Raw genomic sequence first — 24,718 nt, 5'->3', positions numbered from 1 at the left:
TCGTTTAAGCAATGTGTTTGCAACAAGTTTTGACACTAATTAAACTTTTAAGCAGACCTACAACTCACAGGCTGCTGTTAAATAAAGATCCATTGTTCTTATACTCAAGAAAGTCAAAAGAATATAAAGTCTTGTGTGTTTCAAATATAAATATATATATATGAAATGAATTAAATGTATAATTTTAACTGATACATATTACCATTCAGTGACTATAGCATGCAATGGTGTATTTCGAATTGAACGAGTATTTACATCTCGGCCATCCTGTGATCATAATCCAAACACTTTAGCACTGGAAGCTGTCATTCTATGGGGCAGTTATCGAAACTCGTATACTTTATGTCCTTAGTATAGTGTCGCCATTCTTGGTTTTATTTGTGCAACTAACAAACTGGTTGTCAAACTAACAAGCACTAGCACCGGAAGCTGCCATTCTCTAGGGTATTTTTGGAAACTTATAATTTATTTCCTTAGTATAGTGTCGTTTTATTTCTGTTTGTCGATTGCATAAATAAATGCACTGCTTCTAGCACGGAAACACACCTAATTACACTGCTTGCTGCTGTATTAGTTGTTAGTTAATAAATGTAGCAAAAGGTGGCGCTTAGCAAATTCAGGGCTGCAGCAAAAAGTACTACTGGCATAATTCAGCAGTCGATTAAAATTGTAGCCAAGAGGTGGCACTAAGCAAAGTAGGGGCGCAAATTGCTTGCGTAGCTTGGCTATTAATTAAGGAGGAGCCAAAAGGTAGCGCTTAGCAAAATAAAGGCTGCAGTAAAAAATACAATGTACTCTGCATACTGATGTATTAGTTAAGCCAAGAGGTGGCGCTAGGCAATGTAAGGGCGCAAACTGCTTGCGTTGCTCAGTTGTTTATTAAAAGAGTAGCCAAGAGGTGGCGCTAAGCAAGATAAGGGCGCAAACTGCTTGCGTAGCTCAGCTGTTATTTAAAAGAGTAGCCAAGAGGTGGCGCATGGCAAACTAAAGGATGCAGTAAAAATATACAATGTACTTAGCTAACTGCATTTTCTGCTGTTAGTGGCGCTAAGGAGCTTAGGAGCTGCAGCAGTTGTGAAAAATAAAACTTTTGTTTGGGGCTGAGCGCCGCTATGAAGTGAGCGCCACTGATGCTCTTCAAAAAAGCAAACGTTTGAACCATTGTGAACTTACAAAATGCACGTACACACATAAATAAAGTTGACTGCATTAGCTGCTCCGCAACTTGTTTATTGCTTTACTGCACAGAGAGCTTGCGCGCCACTCTTCGGCTGCGGCCACCTGTGGGATCGTTAGAGCAACAAGCGCACGAAAGTTGCGCGAGTGTGAGTAGAGCGAGCGCAAGCGATTGAGAGATGAGCGCAGCGCGTCGTCGCATCGGCGGTTGCTTCGCTAAAGCGTTTAGAAAGTTTGTGAGAGCGAGAGCGAGCGAGCGCTTTGTACTCGAAACGAGTACGCGAGGTCTATGCTTGGCCGACAGGTGGTTGTTTAGTAAGCAGTGCAGCGTCAACAAGTGCGGTTCGTTCGTTAGCAAAACAAGAGCGGGCGGCCCCCCAGACCACAGTGCACGGCTAATTGCTTATCGCGTTTGTTATTACGCTAAACGTTAATACCTGTTATTGTTTTTTTTTTGTTGGTTTTGATAAAATTTATATTCTGTTGGTTGTTGCCTGCAACAGTTAAATGCAACTGCTGCAAGGTTGAAGCGCCAACAACACATGTAAGTTGGTGTATCAATCTCTGTTATTTGTTGCATCTACCCAAGTCAAGTGTCGTAGTGTTGTTGTCCGCATTGCAGTACTAACAACACATACATACATACACAAAAGTTGCGGCTGAGTGGACTGCTTGCAAAAAAAATAATGTACAACGTTGTTTTTCTTTCTTTATTGTTTTTGGCGCTCATTTCCATGCGTTACGCTTAGCTGCAAATTGTGTATGTGTGTGTGTGTGTGAGTATAGCTTAGCTTAGCTTACAAAATGTTTAGATAAAAGCCAAAAGCCGACGTTAAAGCGAAAAAAGAAAGAAAACGCGAAATTGCAAACGAAATTGAAATTGAAAGTAACTGCGCTAAAAGACCCCAACATAGACTCTATATATATATGTGTGTGTATGTGTGTATGTCCGTGTGTCTGTGTGTGTAAACATCATTTCAAGCAAATAAATCAACTATTGCCATCACACTTAGCTGTTGCTGCTACCTGTTGCTGTTGCTGCTGCTGCTGTCGTCGTCGCTTTGGGGAGGCTGTTGCCACGCCCATATGTCCACACGAAATATGTCACAATTTCGCGATAATTCATGGGTGAGTTATGCCAGCCTAACTGTAAATACACACAAACACACACACACACACTTACGCACTCCCTTTTAACTAAATGTGTCCCAACACAACAAAAATCGTCAATCAACTGTTTGCCCCGTTCATAACTTAATTAGCACAGCTCGTTAATTAACCTGTCTTGCCATCTGTGGCCCAATTGGCCAATTGGCCCCCACGCAACTGCAGCTGACCCGCTTCTGCTTCTTCTCCATCTACTGCTGCTGCTTCTTCTTCTTATTCCAGCCTACAATATTGCAAATTATCTTGACTTGCCAATTGTTTTTCGTTTTTAATTTATGTCTTGCTTTTTATTCTAAGCACAGTGGCACACATAATTAAACGCTCAGCGTTTTTTACTTTTATTTTTCTATTTTTCTTTTAACAATATGGAGCTAATTGGCTTTGCTGTTTTATTTCACAAATCAATTCACAGTTTTAAGCCACTTGAGCCATTGAGCGTATAAACTTGAGGTCATTGCATTAATTATGCTTCGGCTTTGGTGACTTGTTTTTATTTGTTGTTAATGATGTTTTAAGTGTTGCAAATATGTCTGCAATGCAAAGTCAATTTAGTTGCACATTAAAATTAACTTAATTAGCTATAAAAATAAATTTAAAAGTTAAATCAGTAGCAAACGAGTTGCATAAATTAAATATATTATATGTTTAGCATATTCTTTAAGCTTTGTTTCTAGTCCAAAATTTGTGTGACTTGCCAAAATTTATAATTTGGGATAGCAGCACTTTATATTTAAATCAAATTATTTGCAAATGGAAAGTTTATTAATGAAAAAGAGAGTTATTTAAGTTACTTATTCGTTGCCTAAAAATAATAATATATATTAGTTCTTTTTATGAACTTTAATTGCAACAAAAAATGCATAAGGCAAGCAAAATTAATTTTAGCAGCTCAGTTCAATTTAATTAAATTTTTTGTGCATATTGAAGATGAAGACAGACACAAATATTTAATTATTTTATTAAAAAAATACATTTATATTAAAAAAATGATATTTTCGATAGATTTATACTATTTATAAATAAAAGAAAATGTTTGGCAGTCCGTTTAATTTAATGAGATAAAGCAGGCGTGGCTTAGAGCGATTTGCTTTGAATAAAAACTGAAAATAGTAATTTTAAAGAAATTTAATTAGTATATGAGAACGTGACTGCAAAGAATAGTAAACAAATTTTCGAAACTTTGAAAGTGAATGTAAAAAATATGTGAGCTGCATATTAATTGTTTATGCAAATAGGCATAACTACTTGCAATTAGTATAAAGACTTTGGCTTAAAGGTTAAGCCAAGCACTTTTTGTAGAGTAAACTAAGTGCTGTGAACTAGTTTCAAAAGCAATAAACTGTGGCAAGCGCCTATGGCATGTGTGGCATGTGGCACGTTTTGACAGCGATAAGATCTATGTGTGTGTGTGTGCTTAATGTTCTATGAGCCACTTTCTTTTTGGCCACAAGCATACTATGCATAGTGTTATCATTATGATAAGACTGACGTCAGCTGAACTGCCGACGAACTTTGAGCTTGTGTCTGAGATTGCGCAAATGTCGTGACTGTGTGTGGCTTGCAACAACAACGTTGAGGCTTCCTTGTTGCAAGTTCAATTACGGCAAATTGTTGTCAACTTAGCAATGGCATTGGCCGACACCAAAAGGAGCTTGCAGCTTGCCGCAGCGTCTGCAACTTTCACTATGCAACGCTAACTAAGATTGCCACATGTTTTTCCTGAAGCAACTTGCCCCCCATCCACCCCTTCCCATCTCTCTCTTGTTGCTGATGACGCAGCTGAGAGTTGATGCTGCTGCTGCTGCTGCCTTCTACACACATTTCTGTCATAATTTTTCCATGTGGGAAAATTCATGGAAATATATAAAAAGACAACTTGCATATGTGGGCAAGCGTTTTGTTTCTGCAGCTGTTGAGCTCAACTGGTTTTCAGGGCGGGTTTACTTGCCTCTCTCCTCTCTCCACTCGCTCTCTGTCTCTCTTTCTCTCACTTTTTTGGGCAATGTTGCAAAACTAAGCGAGCGAGCCAACGACAATGAACTTTTAATTGCCGCGCACACGTTTCGTAAAGAAAAATATTTAAATTACCCATAAAAAAAAGTAAAAAAAAAGAAAGAGCAACGAGCGTTGCGGAAAAACTTTTTTTCGACGCCGGATGTGTGCAGATGCCAAACTCATTATTGGCCATAACAACATTGAAGGAAGCGCAGCTTGCAGCAGCTGCAATTTGCTCAGCGCTGCAGATTTGCAACTTATTTTGATTTGCCCATAAATTGCCCAAAAACTTGCAATTTATCAACTGATTTCAGATTTCCAACAATCGAGTTGAGTTGAGTTTGAGAGTTGGTGAACTGCAATTGTTATTCACTTCCTCGCTTTTCTTTTGAACAAATTACGCATACGCAGCATTGGCTGCTAACAAGCCATGTCAATTGCCCATGTTTTTCGTAAATTGTTTACCAAGTATTTGCAAATGATTTAAAACTTTCGCTTGTCCAGTCGCAGCCGATTGTTCTTCGTTTTAAGCGCTTAGCATTTGCAAAGTTAATTAACAATTGTTTTTAACTTTAACCAAGTTTCAAGGCAAATTTGAAGTGAATTAGAAATTCTTTGAGTCAGCGAGCTGCTCTAATGTGATTCAAACTCCCACGATCAAAAACATTCACTGCTCGCTTTTATTTTCTCAACTGCCAGGCATTCTATTTAAATTAAATAGGTCTTAAGTGGGTTTATTTTAAACTTTATGATAATGCATGGCAATAGAAATAAATTTAAGGAGAAGGCGAAACAGCAACCAATTTAAATAATTTTTAAAATATATTTTAAATAATTGTTCAGTATTCAAGCTAACCTTAAAATGTTAAATACTCGACTCAGTTAATATTTATTTTTCATATATTTCCAATTGTAGCTTAAAATTAATTCAAAGCAGTTGAGGTCTTTTATATTTATTTTATATTTAAGTTTGTAGTTAACGTTATAAAGTTATTTATGTTGCTGTTTAAAAACTTTATATGCAACAAATTATAGTATTAAAATAGGCAATTAAATAGTAAAATTTATAACAACATAAACTAACTTTCGTTAAGTAAATTGTGCAGCAAATAAGCAATAAATATTTCGAAGCCTCTCATTAAACGCCAAGTGAAGCAGAAAATAACTTAAAAATTATATGAAAGTCAACACAGCAATTTGTTGTTCAATTGTTGCGAGAACTTTGCAACTCCCAAAGCTTATATAAGTTTTGTTAACATAGCTTATTAAATTTTCCCAACTGCAAATTGGCAGCTCTTGATGCATAGAAATTAATGTTTTCATTTTGTTTGCGACAATTAAGCAGTGAAAGTGCTGAATTGGTTCACTACGGTATTATTAAGTTTATTTTTGTTAAAAAATAAATTTTTGTTGTTGTTTTTGTTGTTGTTGTTGTGGCATGACAGATTTAATAGCAAAAAGCTTTTGGTACTGGCAAAAAAAAAAAAATGAAGCGAAGCAAAGGCAAACGCGCAAATAACAAAAATTAAATGATAAAAAACTAGTAATAACAAAAAGCAAAGTGTGTTAAGTTTTTTTTATTGTTATTATGTATGAGATGTTTTGTTGAAAGCGTTGTGTGCAAAAAGATTTACAGTTAGCACAGTTAGAGCGTTAACTTATGGGCGCTGTCAACTGCAAATGGGAAAGCTACTGTGAAAATCTGTCCATCCGTCTGTCTAGCGCCGGCAGCGACCTTGAAACGGGGGCACAAAACCAAAGAAAATTTAGTTTTGTTGTTAACAAAAACCCGCAGACAGTTAAAGCCAAGTCACGTTCAATGCTACGGTCAGCGCTTTGCTTTTGGCCTATTTACATTACTCGCAGCCAAAGCGCAGCAGCGCAGCAGCGACGCAGCCTGAGAGAGCGAAGCGTGGAAACTTTATTGTTAATTGATTTTCAAAACAGACACCAACCAACCAACCAACCAACAAACAAACAAAAAACATATGCACACACTAAACAATAAAAGAAATAAAATCAAATCAAAATGGTAACAAAAACGTGCGCTGACTTTGATTTTGGCCTAGGCCCGCACGACCTCGTTAAGTGTAGCACAACCAACAACAACAACCACAACAATGCAGTGGCAGTGGCAACTTATACAAGTGGCAAACCAAATTGTTCACAAGAACTTAAGTTTATGCATTAAGCCAAGTGTGGCTAAGTACCCAAAGCTACCCTGTAAATGGCAATTTGAGTTAGCTTAAATATTAATTAAATATATTAAATATGCAATACGTAAATTAAATAAAATTTTTGAAACGACTGCGCTATATTTGTGATTTGATTTTGGATTAAATTTAATAGAATTTTATATAAAATATGCACTATGAATCTGGAATATCTTTTGTATAGACTGTGCTATTTTTAAATGTATATAATTTATAAATAAATAATGTAAAGTATTTATATTTTTTTTGCTTACAAAAAAATATTTAAAAATGCTTAACTACAAACCAATAGCCATCAAAATAAAATACAAACTGATTCTAAAATTTATATATATATATAATATATATATATATATAATATATTTAGACTAAACATTGTAGAATTTTATATAACCTAAGACTTTTTTTTTATTTGTTTTGTTGTGCATTGCTTTATTTATTTAAAGATTTTTATTTAATATTAACATTGATATATTTTTCATTTATTTTTAAATCTTATTAGAAACTTTTGGAAATACTATTTAGACTAAATGTTGTAGATTTAACTTTAATATAAGCAAAGTATTTGGAATGCTACATATATAAAATAATATGTGACTGCTATAATATATATATACATATATGTAGAGCAAGCCTCATTATCTCTAATCTAGTTGCAGGGTATATTCAAGTAAAATAGAAATTTTTCATTTAGGCATTTATCATGCATGAGTTAGCTGCTTTTTATTATTTTTTTTTTTTTTTGGTAGCATTTGCTTTCTTCTGGCGACTGAATGGGAAACGAGTTCTGTTTTTTCTTCATTATTTATTTCAAGCACCCACGCACATAACTAAAAATTTTGAACGTTTTGAACGTTTTACGAAATTCTTGAGTCGAATAAAAAGTAATTTGCTTTGTTTCACTTCACTTCAAAGTTTGAACTCGTTTCTATTTACTTTTGTTTATGGCAACACATACAATTGTTATTTTTGTCGTTCGCTTATTTATTTTCGGTGTGTTTAATTGCTGAATGGGTTTAATTGTTGTGCGCTGCTTAGCTGATAAACAATTGCAAAAATTGTTGCTATCGTCAACAAAGTGTTCTATACGTTAGCTTAGGCATATATACTATATATATATATATCATTTGTCATAGGTATAAATAACTAACGCAAAGGCTTGTTGGAATTGCGAAAAAGAATGTCGATGTCGATGTGGGAAGTGGGCGTGGCCTTAGTACTTAGTACGTTAGTCAGCTCGACACTGACCTACAAATAAGCATGTGTGTGTGTGTGTGTGAGTCTCAGCTATTAACAATTGTTAGCAATTGATGAGCACTTTGTGCAAATGACTCTAATAGTTAACAAGCCAAAGTCAGTGTTAACAACAAAAGCAAATGCTAAATAAACATGTGCGCAACAATTTTGTAAATTCAACTGAACTCAAAGATAAATTTCAGAAGTTACTTTAGTGTTGGCCTAATTAAATTCTAACTACCTGTAGCTTAGCTGCTTGCTTTGACATTTTAATTTATTTTATTTGATTAGCTTTGCACTGCATTTAATTAAAAAAGTCAATAATCTTTAAGTGCTCATTAATATTGAAAGCAAACTAGTTATCAATTAGCAAAGCATTTTAAAAATTTCTTTTAAGCTTTAGAATTTTAAACGTAAGTTTTAAACTCATTTATCTAATTTAATTATTTCAAGCTAATTGACACTAGAATTTGCAAATTGTTATAAAATAAATAAAAAAAAGGTTTAATAATTTACAAACTAATGTCTTATAGTATTTGTGAATTTTAATTTTGTTTAGCTCATTACTTTGAACTTTTAAACAAATTTAGTTCATTTATTTTTTGTTTGTTGTGTTCTTAGTAACTATTTAACTTTTGAATAAATTTTAATTTAAAAATAACAATTCCTTTTACAACTTAATTGAAATGCAACAATTTTATTTATTAGCTTACAAAATATAATAAAATAATATTTGTGAATTTCCCATAATATTTTTATGTAATTTTAATTTGATTGGCAACAAAGTTATGTAGCTTCATTTCCCTTTCGCGATGAATAATAAAGCGTTTCATAAACAATTTTAATGCGACTGGCATTACTCACAGCCAAATTAGAAGAGCAGCTGTATCTCTCTCTCTATCTCGCTCTATCTCTGAATCTCTGTGTGCTGTCATGTGTCATAGAAAGTTCGCTGAACTGTAACTTTTATGAAAAAATGAACACAAAATGTTCAAATGCTGCAATTGATAACTAATTTTATATTGTAAGGTTGCAACATTCAACAAATGCGCTCAGCTGTAAAATGTCGAAGGCAACACTGCAATCGTTTTATGTAAATGTATTTAGCTTACATAAATTATTAGAAAATGCAAAAAATGCAGCGTTCATTCGTTAGCACTTTTTTTTTGTACTTATCTATATAGCTATATAGCTAGTATATATGACTAATAAGCTTACTTTTTGTTGCTGTAATTTTCTATGCAGAGCGTTTCGCTTTGGCGCAATTTGAACTCAAGCGTCGCTTGCATTGCTCAAGCTGAGCAACAAAAAAAAAAAACAAATAATTTGAGCTTGTTTAATTGTAGCGACGGCAAATTGAGAGCTCTGTGTGCTGTGGTTCTGGTTAGACTTGTTCTACAAACAAACGAGCAAAACGCTTGCCACACATGTGTGCGCAACTTTCTTTTGGCCCACTTGTCGTATGCGCAACGGCATTGAGAGCTGAGACAAATTGTTTGCGCACACAAATTGCGCAGCGCGTTTCTTTAACTTTTGTGCAAATTGTCATTAGTTAAATTAACTAAATTGTTGTTGGTAGTAATTGTTAGGTTCATTGGTTTGCAGCGATAAAATTGAATGTTGTTGCTTTTGTTGGTTGGTTAAAACTAAAGTCATGCAGCTAAATATAGCGCAACAAGCTTAGGACAGCTAAGTATATTGACTCATCAATCAGCAAATGCTTGTTGTTGTTGAAATTTTTGTTGCAGTCGTCTTGACTTAAGCCATTGAATTAACAGCAAATGCGCATTGTTGTTGTAATTTTTGTTGTTGTAATTTTTGTTGTTGTAGTCGTCTTGATTTGTGCCTTGGAATTAACTGCAAATGCTTATTGTTGTTGTAATTTGTTATTGTAGTAAATTTATTGTTGTAGTTGTCTTGACTTACACCATTGAATCAATAGCAAATGTTTGTTGTTGTAATTATTGTTGTGTAGTCGTCTTGACTTATGCCAAAGCAAATGCTTATTGTTGTAACTTTTGTTGTTGTAGTCAAGACGACTTATGCCGGAAGTCTGCAAGTTTTTTTTTTATTTTGGAAGCGTCCATGTTTAGCTGCATACATGTGAAGCCGTCACGTAGTCTTCAATAGAAAGTGTTGGCGGCACACCCCAAAACCTCCGCCCGCCCGCTACTCACACAGCCATCAATACAACATTAACAGCTGCACATACACACACACACACACACCGATACACACATACAAGCGCACTTTGTAGTTAATTTGCACCGTAGCTACTAAATCTACATATTTAATCAATTTATATATTATATATCTATATGTACATTAAAAAATAATCAACAATCTGACTGTCAGCCACTTGAATTTAGCAACTATTTAAACTTAAGCACGCGCGCGCGCTTTTCTTTCCCCAACAACAACAACAAGACACCAACGCTTTTGCGCTTGCTCAAATATAACACACGCTCTCTCTCTCTCTCTTTTCTACTCTCTCTTGCGCTCTCTTTTGTAAGCTTGCCAATGCACGCTCTTATGGTGTGCTTAAAAGCTTGCGCTGCTCTGCGCGTTATGCCAAAAGCAAATCCAAGTCTGCCATCAATCTCAATGCGCATCTAAGCAAACAGCAACAAAAGAAGCTACAACAACAACAGTTAGAAGAGCAAGAGCGAGAACGAGAACGCGAACGCGAACGAGTAGCCGAACATCATTACGAGCAGCCAATCGAACCATTGGAAGCTGTTTATGCAAATGTTGCGGAAATATTGCCAACTGAACTTGAGGACGATGCGCTAATGGGTAATGCTCAGGTAACAACAACAACAACTCAACAACAATGTTGCATCGCCTCTTCACCAACACCAAAACCACCAACAACAACACAATTCAATTCGTCTGTGTGTTCGCTTCATCTAAACAAATTCAACAAAATTCAAATTCAAATCTAAATTCCCAACAAACAACAAAACCATCAACAACTGTTCCGTACATTGTTCGTGTCAATTAATGTAAATTAATTATATTACCACCCACCCATGCCCACCACCCACCCAACTCAACTGATCTCTCTGTTCGCTCAGCTACATATGTATGTGTGTGTGACTTTTAGTTAAACTCGTTTGTCTATCGCCATTTAGCAAGCAAGTGCAACTTACTTAACATAGAAGCTGCCCAGCTTCAATTTATAGATTTATAGCACCTACCAGTTTCTTCAGTTATATACATATATATCAGTTTTTTTAGTAGTTTGTTTTGCAAGATCTTCGAGTTGCCGCACTGGATTTAATTAACAATTACAAATTAGTTGTTAGCTGTTGAGCTTCAATGAGCTTTAAAGCTTGCTGCAGCGCAAAGCTTTGCGCAACCTGCGCTAGATGGCGCCAGTGTACAGCTAACGGCTGCTATAAATATGCTTAAGAAATTCTTAGATTGAGTAAGCAACAGTTAACAAAAGTGCTTTAACTATTTAGTATAGATGCAAAGAATGTTAAAGAATTGGCTTTAAACAGTTAAATAAACAGAACTGTTTATTTATTTTTCTAAATTTTTAGCAAATATATTATTTTGTAATTTTTGATTGGTTACAAACTTTTATTAGTTGGTTATAAACTTTTGACTGACTATTGCTGCATGGCTAAGTAGATGTGTTTAGAATTGTTTAGTTTAGACTATTGGGTCCTGAACTCAATTAAATACAAATTGGAAACATATAAAACGGCAACAGTGCCTACCAATTAATTGTAGCCACTAAGTTGTTTCAATCTCTGAGCCAGCAAAACAAAACTGCTTTGACTTTATAGCTTCAAGGGCTTAATTAATTATGTTAATTTATTTTTCTAAACTTATAGCTTATGTATATGTAATTTAAATTTTTTTAAGTATTTGAGTAGACTTTAGCTTATACTTAAGCAAGGCTTTTGGTTCTTCACTTCACCAACATCAACACACACACACACAACAATTTGCAAAAAATTTGGCTTATTATTTAGCATTTTTGGTATTGGCTCCAATCCATTAATTGTTTCATCAACTAAATGTGCTTTTCAACAAAGCTAACAAACAACGAATCTAACTGTAATATTTCTATATAATTTCAGGTAAGCACAATTAAATCTTTTCGTAACTCCAAAGCCAGCAATCAAACAATGCGAGCCAAGTAAGTTGTCATCATTAAATCTCTATTCAATACCCTGCAGCTAATATAAGAAAAATAAATGCCAAAAAGACAAAATGAAAAGATGGAAAAAAACCTTAAAGATATTTGCTAAACCCGAACGACAACTTTTTGGCCATTAGCAACTGTGGCAACTGTTGCTGATCTTTATGGCAGAAGCAGCCACAGCCACAGCCACAGCCAGAGCCAAGTTAATGGAAGAACCTGCGCTCAAAACTCGGTCAAGCAAACAAGTGCAGCGGCCACAATTGTTGTTGTTGCTGTTGTTTTCTTTTATATTGTGGCATGAGAACTGCAGCGTCTCTAATAATCACGAGCTAAATGCTAATGCACAGACACTTGCTGAGAGTGCTGCATGCTGCATGCCTCATGCTGCTGCTGCTGCTGCGGATGTTGCGGCTGCCAAGCTGCATAAATTTGCAGCGCGGTTATGCAACTGCAACTGACATTGCCCATAATACCGGTACTTGTCAACGGACATAGTTGCCGCCGCAGCAGCAGCAGCGACTGCGGCAGAGGCAGCGGCAGCAACCACAGCACGTGCATTTAGCAACTTAAATTTATTGTAGCAAGCAAAGGCACAGTGGTGCCAAAGTGTGTGCAAATTAAGTGAAAATTACAAATATACATTGTGTAAAATGTATGAACAATAATTTGAATTTATTATAATTATTAAGGTGTTTAGAAATTAAATACAAATTACAAATATACATTATGTGAAATGTATGAGCTATATTTTCAATTTTAAAAAAATTCCATTAAAAGCAAAAACAAAAAGCCACTTGCTGACGTAATTTTTATTGAAATTTTGTTATTTTTCATTACGCTAATTGAAAGTGCATACGAAATTGCATTATTTTGAAACTTTTAAGCTTCAATAACTCCAAAGCGTTACCACTTGGCAGATTGATTTCATTAAATGAAACGAAATAAATGAAAAAAATGAATGAATGAGAATTAAACTAGCTAATTTCTAAGCTGGGTAACATATTGTGCCTTTAAATATTTGAAGCATGTCAATAAAGTATTTGATGTATTTCAATAAAAATTGCATTGGCATTGTTTAGCACTTTACAAAACTCTGGATGCTTACAAATTTAAAGATTAAAAATAATGCAGCATTATTTTCTCAATGCTATTGCAGCTTCTGCTTCAATTTTATTATTTTATTGTGTGCCTTGCTCGAACCCTTAGTCTAATAGCTTTGCACCACGGTGCAGCTCGGCGACGCGACGCGTTCGGCAAACGGTAACTGTGTGGCAGGCAGCGTCCAATCAGCAAGTACCGCTTTGCATGCTGTGACGACAATTGCTGTACCGTAATACTGCCGTCTCGTCCAAATATTTAGCCTACGCGTTGTCAACAACAAAATCGCAGCAGGTGTAGAATCTCAAATGCAATGCGTCGCGTCGCGTCGGCGCAGCAGCGACCAAAGCAGCGCAGCGCAGTCGATGCCGGCAAAGATGCACTTGCGCTTACTTGGGTGCTCGCTCTCCCCACTCCACACGCCACACTCTCGACATGATGTTCTTTTATTTCTAGCGTGTCGCACTCTCTCTCTCGAGCTCATGCTCATGCTCTCATGCGCTGTAATTGAGTGAAAGGGTATATTAGTTATAGCTAATAATTGCTAACAAAGTTGCATTGAAATTAAAAAGCGTTGAATTAATTAAAATAATATAACAAACTTTATTAAGCAATTCTTTAATCTTTAATAAAAGTTTTTATAGGGTATGCTGCCAGTCGCTCTGCGCTCTGAGCTTTGCTCGCTCATAGCGCTCACGACATTCCCATTGGGGTCTCGTCTGCTGATTGGCGCTTAGTCTGCCGCTGTGCGTCGTTCACGTCGCCTCGACGTATTCTCTAGCCGTGTGTCTGTTTATTTAGTAGTTTTAATAGTTTTATACTATTTAGTGTATTTATTTTAATTTGCGTATTCGCAGCGCATTCTAAATTTAGTTGGGCGTCGTGCGAGAAAAGGCGTGGTAAATGCCTTCGCCGTAAAAAAAGTTTAGACGCGCTCACTTAATTAATATATAATTTATTTTCGGTAATTTGTATTCTTTACATAACGCAGACACGCAAATTAACAACAACAATTATATTTCAAATATATGCATTTTTTTTTGTGTGTGCCGTGCCGTCAAAAGTGTAAAAAAAAACAATAACAAATCCCCAAAATTAACTAATTTGTTTGATTGATTTGCTCATGATGCGATTTCTGAGTTCTGGCAATATTAATTGTTTGTTTATTAAAGTGAATTAAGTGTATGTACATATAAGCTACAAAAGTTCACTGTACACATGATCAGCAGCAATTGTTGTAATGAGGGCTGCAAAAAGAACGAAAAATAGTTCAACATATTCAAAAATATATAAAATACAATGCTTATGGGCTTACGAATGCACCGTTCCACAATTTTGGCAATTTAGGAATCATATTTTCGAAAGAGTCTAGAATTTTGTAAGACATATTTTTCAAAATACTATGACTAAAATCAAAAAATAGTTTTTTATGTTCTTCTGCATGTTTTTATAGATATATCTTGCAGCGTTTCACAAAGCTTTGGTATTATATTTTCCAAAGACTTTAGAATCTTAAAAGATATACAGAGCTGTCATAGAAATCTCTAGGGATTTTAGTATTAAGTTTCACAAAGCAATTCATAGAAGCTGCTGTGAGAAATATTGAGTTACGGCGACTAAGACTTGCTACCGATCTTTAGAAATGTCTTAAAAGATTATTCTTGCGGCTTGAAAAACTAAATTTGGATGCCTTTGATTTAAAATTCGTTGGCAGATATAATTTCTATAGTTTCTGAATCAGTAAACTATAAATTTCAAATGTAAATGTTTTTCCAACTACGCCTTCCATATATTTCTGAACGATCTCTAACTCCAATTTCTTTTATCGGTTTATCATACCAACTGTTAATACATAAGTATTTCTTGCATTGTTTGTCTATTGCCTTTTGCCATTAGAAACTACAAATTGCAGTCGTGTAGCTAAAATTCTGAAAATTTGCCGCTATTTATCAATTGCGACCTTCTGTGGTCTTCAAACTTGAGCTTGTTTCTCTTTGATGGTCATGCGTGTGACAAATTACCGAGCTCTATATATAAATTCATCAGATACATATATAGAAAATGTATCTGTTGCATTTTGATATGTATTTTTCAATTCTATTTATTCACATGCAACATTTTCCATTAGCTGAAAATCTAAACATTTCTAATGTCTGTGCGTTTGTTGTTTTATTTTCGCTTGCGGTTTTTATTGAGTTTATGCCAAAAATGAAAATTGTGGTTCGTTGAAAATAGAACAATTCGAAATTGCACAAAGAGCTGCCTGCTCATACTTTGGGATATTATGTGATCTCTGGCTGGCTGGCTGGCTGACCCCATTAGCATATATAGTAGTAAATACATATACATATGTGTGGATGGGCCCTTGGCGCTTTGAGCTTAGACAATTGATTTAGCGTTGTTACCGTTAGTTTATTCTATAAGAAGTCGCAGGCATTGTTAATTAGACAGCTATTTATTTAAGCTAAGAACAACAACACTAGAGCGAGAGAGAGAGAGAGAGAGAGAGAGAGAGAGACAAAGAGACACAACGGTGACAGACAACAGCGACATAAATCCAACATAGTTCCCAATCAGCCGGCGCATAGAAAAAACAGCATGAGCGTAAATAACATAAACACACACAGATACAAACACACACACATATAACATTCCAATAGGTCAACAAAGCAAAAGCCGCGTGTCCCATACGAAAACAAAAATAAATGCAAAACCATGCTGGGGCCCTCTATTCTAATGAGATTCTCTCTAGTATGACAAAGAGTGGGACAAGAGTGGAATGGCGGGGGGAGAGCGACATAAATTGTATGCAGTTAGCAGGTGGCAGCGACGGCGACGACAACAGCGACTGCGACTGCGCTGCCAACAAGGCAATATGCGTTTCGTCTCCTTGCGCAACCGATCGACAAGCAGTCAGCTGTCAAAAGCTGCCTGCTATGTGCGTGTGCGTGTGTGCACTGCTTGCATGTCAATGACACTTGGCTCCAGAGCATTTAAACTTTACAATTTATTATTGAAAAGATCTCTGACTGCTGCCCCCAAACAGGGTTAATTATGTTAAATGATGAAATGTTTATTAGCTTATGTACATACGTGTATGTAAGTAAATAGTTAAATCTGTAGAATCGCAAGCTGTTATCATTTGTTATCTCTTTTGGCAGCAGAGCATCTGTTTTGACTGCAAAAAAATGTAGTCACGCTTTGACTCATGAGCCTCAATAAATACATATATACATATATCTTTCAGCTTATCGTAATCTCTGTAATCAGCTGAGAGAATTTTTCATATTAATTGAAGCTAACTGACGTAAACTTTAGAATACAAAAGTTGCTGGTTATTCAACTTAGTTCATATTAAACTATTTTAAAACATTGCGAACAATTCTAGCAATTATTTTTATTCAAATTATTCTTAAAAACTATATTTTATTCTATTCTTCTTTTAAACTATATTTTATGCTTAAAAGCCAACAATTCGATCTGAGTTAAAATTCTAAGAACAATTATGAACTCAAGTGTCCAAAATAGTTTAAAAAAATCTTAAAAAATTATCATATCAAGTGCCCCAATACCACATGTGCCATTTCTCTTTAATATCTATACACTTTAAATCGATTCATTAGCACTCTTCTGCAGTTTTTCGAGTAACAGCTTCCCAACTTGCCCCAACATATTATTTTTACTCTTTTGTCAGTCAGTCGAACAACTGACTAAACAAATTGCTATAATAATATGAGTGAGTACAACAATTAAATGCCTCATTAAGGGGCATCCGACCTTGTGTGTGTGTGTTTTGTGCTTTTGGCGCAACATTTTCTGATAAGTTGCGAAAATATTTGCTTAAGTGAAACAGAAAGCAACGCAGGCAAATGTTAAAGTAAGCAAAAAAAAAAAAAATAAGAGAGAGTGCCAGGCACACAATATTACATATAAACAATTTGATCTTTGGCAGCTCTAAATAGTATTATATCTCTCTATTTATAAAAAAAAAAAAAAAAAAAACGTTGAGACCCGCGTGCGTTAAAGGGCGCAGTATTTATAAACAAAATAGCTCTCTAGCTAATTTTGTTGTTTTATTGTTCTCTCTCTCGCTCTCTCTCTCACTCTGAGGCACACTCAGTGAGATAAATGCAGCTTCTAAACTACAGTACATGGCAAAAACAAAAGCAGCAAAAAAATAAATGTGAATTAACAACGACTAATGGAGCCATAAGATTAGCAAATGTGCGATCAGTAGTGTTGTGTATATTTCACAGATAAACACGTAACTGTTTGCTTAACAATTGATTATATAATAATAATATCTAAATAATGCTACAGACTGGAGTTCCGTTCATTTTTCAAACGAAACAATTTATAACAAAAATAATAAAACACAGCTGTTTAGGCTAGTCGCGCTAGAATACAAAGAAATTTAATACTAAACATCAAATGCTATTTGGAGCAAACTAGTTAACAGCAGCAAACAAAATTCTTTTGATTAATAAGCGACCAATTATGATTTAAGCTGAGCTAAAACCATTTTACGGTAGCTTAGCATAAATTAAACAAATCTGAAAGCTATTTGTATGCAAATTAATCATAGCTATCAGCATTTGTCTGTTAACTAACAGCAGCGCCAGTCAACTGTGTACTGCTTGCTTTTTAAGCGCTGATGGCGGCTGCACTTGCAGTCGACCTTGGCATTGGGGCAGACGACTTTGCTGCCCACAAATTATGTTGGCTGGCAATATTATTATTTTTTTCTTTTTCTTTTGCCCGCACTCTTATTTATTAAACATAAATTGCTGCAGTGTGCAGCGAGCAGTGGAAAAGGTTGCCGCCTGCGTACGCATTGCGCGCAAAGGCCCAAAAGGAGTTTTCAATTGTCGTTTGTTGTTGTTTTTGTTGTTGCAATTGCTATTTATAGCCATGGGCCACGGGCTTTGCAGATTGTTTTCATCTTGCTGTGTTTTTTTCGCTTTTGCTGCTGCTGCTGTCTCGGCAATAATTTATGTTATTTGAGTTTTAAACAGCCGCCCCATAATTGCATAGCCAACCTCAGTCTATGCTACACACTCGACTTGGCCCCCACAGTGAGAGAGTGAGAGCATCCAATCAGATGCATCTGCAGTTAATTGGATTGTTGCTTGACTTGTCACACTCCAGTTCAAGTTGCACTCCATTAGTACCAGGCTACGTGCTTTTTCCAAGCAGTGCAACCCATACCTGTGCCGTAGCCGTACCCGGTACCCACACCCATGCCCTAGTCAAGTGCTGTTTACCATTATATTTCCAACTGCTAAACAAATGATATTAGCAACAACAGTAACAGTAACAGCAACAGCAACAGCAACAATGCGAATTAGCAAAATGTAATTAAATTGTTTTTACTTACTACGGTTTCTCTCGCTGCTGCGAATTGCAAAAGCATTAACTGTAACGAGCAGAGAGAGCGCACACACACACACACGAACCTTATACCTTACAACAAAAACAAAGCTTAACATTTAATATTCCTTTTATTTAATTATAGCAATTGCAAACTTGTAAAACAAGTTACAGCTCTGTAGAGCATACAATAGTCGTAGAACTGAGCTATAGTCTAGCTTATAAATTTGATTTGCATAACTCAAAAGTAAATAGTTCATAAATAAATGATTTCTGTAATTAACAGCACGCTTAGCAGCAAAAGTTATAGGCAAATATTAAGCAGATTCACAAAAAAAAGTCATTTACATAAGCATGCACACATACAAACCAACAAACAAACATACATACATATGTATGTATGTGTGTATGTATTTACTTATTGATGAGCAAAGGCAAGCAAGCAGTTAGAATGTTAGGTAGTGGAGCGGGGGGATCAATGCTGTTGATGCCAACGCGACGTTGCTTTAGCAACGAACGGAACACACAACTGTCTGTCTGTCTCTCAGCTTCAGTCGCTCTGCGCTTTACGCGTATTTTCTTATGCTCTATGTTCTTTCGTAGCCTCGCCTGCAGCGGCAGCGGTTCAATAAACAAAACGTTTTGTAATCTTTACCTGCCTATTGGTAAGTGGAGCAAAGCACGAACATCGATGGGGGGATCAAAATGAAAAGGGTCGCGAACTAAATACTTATGAGCGAAGCAGGCAGAGCTCAGGCATTTTTATGTTTGTGTATGCATGTGTGTGTGTGGACAAGGGTCAAACAATGCGACACTTGTTTGTTTGTAATAGACAGAGAGCCAAAGAGTTTAACTTGCAGTTTGCTTGCTGTACTAATTGAATATGACTGCGCGCATGTGTGTGTGTGTGTGCGTGCGTGAGTTTGTAGGTGAGCGCAAGTGCGCTACACTAGAGCGAGCATACGAGTTGCGAGAGTGCGCTTGTCTATGAGCGTGAGTGTAGCGCATCGCTCAGTCGCTGTACTCTACGCGCACAAACTTGACGAAAACATTATTCATCCCTCTCTGTCTTGGGCCTCACTTCTTTACTTTACTTTACTCTTCGTTGCTTTGCTTTGCCGGGGGCAGTGTGTCAGTTACAACGATGCAGTGCGCACGCATTTGTCGTCAGAACTTGAGATCGAAATTCAATTAAAGTTTCAAATCAAATTAAATAAATGTGAAAATTACTTGTTTAGTCTAAAACAATATGAATCACTTACGTGTGCACAAATTCAAACTGGGCGCCAAGGAGCCAACAACACCAGTGGCCACCGCCGTCGAAACAAATAATAACAACAACAACAGCAACAGCAATGCCAACAGCAATAACTGTAATGGCAATGCCAGCAGCGCTGCCAAAGGCTTTCTCACACGCATCAAGCGCTATTCGGTGCTGGGCAATAAGCTCAGTCGCCGCCATTTGGGCAGCATGACGTTGTCTTCGACTGCGTCGTCGGGCAAGGAGCGCCAGGGCTCGCCTAGCAAGCTGCTCACAGGCAGCTACGACATGACCGGACGCAACTCGGAAGATCATCGTCTAGAGATAGGCGCGCCAATACTTATATCCACCACAACGCTGGACACAGATCGCTTTGGCGTAACCGAGGCGCGTCTGAAGCAAATTGGCGGTGGCATAGCCAAGACATCAACCATAGTGCGCACGCTCACCCCACGCAGCAGCGATGAGGAGGAGTTTGTCGATGCCTGCAGCTCGCCGCAAATTGAGCCGGAACCGGAGCCAGAGCACGAAACGGACACGGAGCAGTTTGCCACGCCCACACATGAACCGCCTGTGGAGGCGCCCATGCGTCGTCCACGCATTGCACGCCAGCAGCAATCAAAATCTGTGCAGAATCTGCATCGCTCCGAGCTCAAAGTTTATCTACACAAGTCGCCATCGATGACGCTGGATCTGAACATGACAGCGCCCGCACAGCTGTGTCTCGATCTGCCACAGCTGCCGGAACTCTATGGCGCCAGCGAGCTTAGCCTGGCCGCCAGCGACAACAAGGAGAACCTAAGTCCTCCAGCCAAAGCAGCCACGCTCAGCTCGGAGCCCAGCACGCCCGTCGTCTGCGGATTTCTGGCGCAGCAGCAGCTCTTCAAGAGCATCGACAGCTTTCAGCCGCCTTTCGGCTCCAAGCAGAGCTTAACCAGCTGCCGCTCCAGTCGCAGTCGCAGCCGCAGTCACAGCCAAAGCCTTAACGAGGACTTTGACTACGATCTAAAGTCTGTAAGCTATCAGAGCCTCAATGCACAGAATCTTTTCGTCTGCATCGATGAGCTGCAGGAGATTACACGACAAATAAACGAAACGGAGGATTTCAGTCGTGAAATTGATTTGGAGTACTGCACACATCGCGATCAGCTGCGTCCAAGCGAGCGGCGCATAACGCTGCTGAAGAATAAAAATCAACGCCTGATCAATTTCAATCACAACAAGGAGAAGCTGCGCAAGGGCTGGCATGGCATGAAGCATTGGCTGGGCGAGGAGTCGCATAAGCTGAAGGAGGTGGTGCGCCAGCAGACGCCACTGAAGCGCATGGCGCCATCGAAGACCAATCTCAATCAGTCCAGCTGCAATGTCAGCGTCAGTCGTCAGTCCATGTCGCCGGAGCGCAGTCGCAACGAACGTGACATGACCATCAGCACTGAGGATGTGACCGAACGCACGCTGGAGTCCTTGGAGTCTTCGCTGTCGCAGCATGCCAGCGATGAGGATCTGTCGCCGCATGCCAAGCGCTTTAAGGATGAGGTAGCCACTTAGTTGACCATTGTTTGATTGCCAGGCTTTGACTTTTCTTTAACTTTTATTTATATTTTTAATCATTAATTGATTTCACTTTAGGGACAGAATGGCTTTGAGGAGCTGCGTCGTTACGTCAAGCAAGGCGGCGACTTTAGCAAGGAGCTTATATTTGTGCTGCAGGAACGGTAAGTGGCAAGCGTCGCCTTCGAACTGCACTTTAATACTCTCGAATTTGCTTGCAGCGCCGACTCGGAGTTGATTTACTCCAAATCGCTTTCCAAGCTTGCAAACAAATTGAACAAAGCTGGCCGCGAGATTCCCGGCAGCGTTGCCGATGCCTGGCGTGGTGTTGCTACTGAGATGGAAAGTCGCAGCGACATACATCGCCAGCTGGCCGCATCGCTGACCGATGAGCTGGTCAAGCCGCTCAAGCTGATTGTGGACAATCATCACAAGACACGCAAGACGGTAAGTAGTAGCGACCCCGAAAGCAAAGCAGCTCAGCTAACTTAATCTTTGTATATGCAACTCCAGGTGGAGAGCAATGTGGATAAGGCGGCGCGTGTGCTGAGCGAATGGCGCGTGAGCGAAGCTAAGGCCAAGAAGGCGTCGCATACGGCAGCGCGTGAGAATGAGAAACTGCAGGACGCAATGCTGGATGTGCGCATACAGAAGTCGCCATCCATAGCGCTGCTGCATCAAGGACCCAACAAGCTTGCCGCCGAGAAGGAGCTCAAGTCCGCTGAGAAGGATTGCGTCAAGCTGGACAACAAGCGCAAGAAAGCGGAGGAGGCAGTCAAGCGTGCCGACGTCGAGTATTATACGCTCTGTGTGCGCGCCGAGCGTGCGCGCGTCGACTGGGAAATGGCCGTGCTGCGTGGCTCTTCCCAGCTCCAGAGCAACGAGCAGCAGCGTCTGGCCAATATGCATAACTTTGTGCAGCAATATGCGCGCCTCATTGCCGACATGAACCCCATACTGAGTGGCCTCAGCAATGGACTGCAGCCGCAGCTGGAAGCCTGCAATGTCGCCAAGGATTTGCAAGTGGTGCGCAACATTCGCCGCAACTCGGAGGGACCCAGCGAACAGCTGCTCCCAGATTTCTACTGCGAGCACACCACGCTCGCCATGAATCGCGAGCGACGCAAGCATTCGCTCATCAAGCTGCTGCAGCTGGTCAAGACCGATCTGGAGCGTGAGCGGCGCTCGCGCGACGGCCTCCGCGGCCTCTCGCAATCGCTCAGCAGTCAGGAGACCCAAAACGTTACCGACAAGCTCTATCATGTGAGTAGGCAGCTAAAATAATCTTAAATAAAAACTCTAAGTACTAGTTATTTAACAAAAAAAATCTCACACGCTTTGTTTAAATTTTAATGCTTAATAATATGTTGTTATTGGTTTGAGCTTTAAGTAGCTTCACTATTTTTTAAATAATATAAATAAATTGTAATATGAAACTATTTTCAAAATTCAGCTCAAAATTCAAATATATTATATTAACATACCTGTCAATTTAATTTAATATAAATTGAATGAATAATTTAGTTCAAGAGTAACACTGCAGCTTGTTATGTTGTTTATTAAAAAAGCTAAAAACTAATTTGAATAGAGTTGAATTGTTCTCAAATTCATAAACATCAAATCTTTATGTATTAATTTTGTATGACACATTAGCGAACTTCAAAAAATATTGACCACAACATTAAATACTTAAAAGTGAATTAGTTTTATTTTGTTCAGAGAGTTTCCTTTAACTTAGATAAACCAAATGCATCAATGTTTATTATAAGTACTTATGAATTTAAGAAAATGGCACAAAAACAAATTACATTTTATTTAAATTTCAATTAAATAAATATTAATTGTTATGTATATAATAGATCCGCTCCATGCTGACCTATCTGGAGGGCGCGCGTTTGAAGCTTCACTCAGCATTGCTGGAGCTGGACCACAAGCCACGCACGACACATCCGCTGGCGCAACATATACAGGTATGAACGCCCCCTCTATGCGCTTCTCAAATGTTCAACTAACCAACTACAAATATTTGAATAGATTACTCGCGATCGCACGGGACTACAGCAGAGCATTTTGAAGGTGCCCAATTGGCTGAAGAACAATGAGAAGACGCAGGCATCGACGACGCTGCTCTCCCAGGAGTTGAGCGATGTGAACGGCGACGATGAGAACTGCTCCCAGCTGCAGAGCCAGACGAACAGCTCGTGTGCAAATATCAGCGTCGTGGCTGCGCCCACGACTTCGCTGCTGAAGCATTTCAATCGCAGCAAGAGCAACATTGAGACCTTCACCAGCCAACCAAAGATAATCTCGACGACAAATGCTGCACTGGCGGCAACAACAACAGCAGCAGCAACAGTGACAACAACAACGGGCAATGTAACCACAGTGGCGGTCAAGTCAAAGACTTTGGCTAATGGCCACACTGCAGCGGATCGTGGCCAGGCGGATGGTGGCTCCAATCAGCAGGATTCGGACTTTGATGAGTTCAGTTCGCAGGACGAAGACGAGTCGGAGCCGCAGGCAACACAGCAGCATTTCTATCAGAATGCGCAGGAGGTGAAGAGCTCCTCGATGAGCTCGCACGGCACAAGCAGCTCCAAGGAGGGCGGTCAAGGGCCAGTCCAGGTGCTGGGACGCTGCAAGGCGCTCTACAGCTACACACCAAAGCTCTACGATGAGCTCGAACTGAGTCCCGGCGACGTGATCGAGGTGCATGCCAAGCAGGACGATGGCTGGTGGCTCGGAGCGCTGCGCAATCAGATTGGCATCTTCCCAGCCACCTATGTGGAGGAGTGCGCCTGATGGGCCAGCCAAACGTTGCATAAGTCACATCTATAGAACCTAAGCGTGTGTGCGTGCGTGTGTGTGTGTGTGCGTGTGATTGTATATTTACAACTAAGCTGATTATTATTATTATTATTATTATATATTTTTTTTGCTTTTTTTTTTTATATACTTACAATGAGCTTCGCCCCGAACTCTGCCGCTAAATTATTATTTATATAAATGAGAAGCCAACACACAATGCATTGTATTGAAAACATAATTTTTTTTATTAATCATAATCATTATTGTTAATATTAATATTACCATTAACATTTATAGCGCCCAGTTGAGTCATTTTCACGTGTAAACTTATCGCTTGACCTATTGTCATTATGAATAAATAAATATATAAATTGCAGTTAAATTTTTCAAAAATCATATTAAACATTAATATATGTATATTCAATATATCAAGTTGCAGCATCACAAATGTTTGTTTTTATTTTTACGACACTTTGCATCAAAGCTTAGATTTGTTTAGAAAACTTTAAGCAAATGCAATAAAGTGTTAGAAATTCTTCGAAATTTGTCATGTAGTGAGTATAAGATTAAAATAAAAACAATAGCATATAGTGTATATATTTTTGAAATATATATGTATATTGGAAAATATTATTTACTATTAAAAGTATAGTATATAAAGTGCTTTCAAATAAATTCGACAAC

The 24,718-nt window shown here is 38.1% G+C and overlaps 1 protein-coding gene across 4 annotated transcripts; it reads left to right on the top strand.

The window, feature by feature from the left end:
* Positions 1–1,509: 1,509 nt before the first annotated feature.
* LOC108606388 (nostrin) lies at positions 1,510–24,586 on the top strand. Of its 4 annotated transcripts, XM_017996457.2 has the most exons (10): positions 1,510–1,720; positions 2,190–2,304; positions 10,301–10,594; positions 11,916–11,921; positions 19,661–21,211; positions 21,305–21,390; positions 21,448–21,673; positions 21,740–22,489; positions 23,086–23,196; positions 23,261–24,586. In XM_017996457.2, exons 2-10 carry the CDS (start codon positions 2,263–2,265, stop codon positions 24,026–24,028), a joined length of 3,834 nt encoding a protein of 1,277 aa, XP_017851946.1. In that variant the 5' UTR covers positions 1,510–1,720; positions 2,190–2,262; the 3' UTR covers positions 24,029–24,586. The 4 variants fall into 4 exon arrangements, with proteins under 4 accessions (XP_017851946.1, XP_017851944.1, XP_017851945.1 ...); XM_017996455.2 differs by lacking the exons at positions 1,510–1,720; positions 11,916–11,921; positions 19,661–21,211 and having other exon boundaries at positions 2,194–2,304; positions 23,261–24,167; XM_017996456.2 differs by lacking the exons at positions 1,510–1,720; positions 10,301–10,594; positions 11,916–11,921; positions 19,661–21,211 and having other exon boundaries at positions 2,201–2,304; positions 23,261–24,163.
* Positions 24,587–24,718: the final 132 nt, after the last annotated feature.

The sequence above is a fragment of the Drosophila busckii genome, chromosome X, assembly GCF_011750605.1.
Source record: "Drosophila busckii strain San Diego stock center, stock number 13000-0081.31 chromosome X, ASM1175060v1, whole genome shotgun sequence".
NCBI classification, from domain to species: domain Eukaryota; kingdom Metazoa; phylum Arthropoda; class Insecta; order Diptera; family Drosophilidae; genus Drosophila; species Drosophila busckii.
The sequence above is the reverse complement of the archived record's forward strand: the minus strand, read 5'-3'. Positions and strand labels throughout refer to the sequence as shown.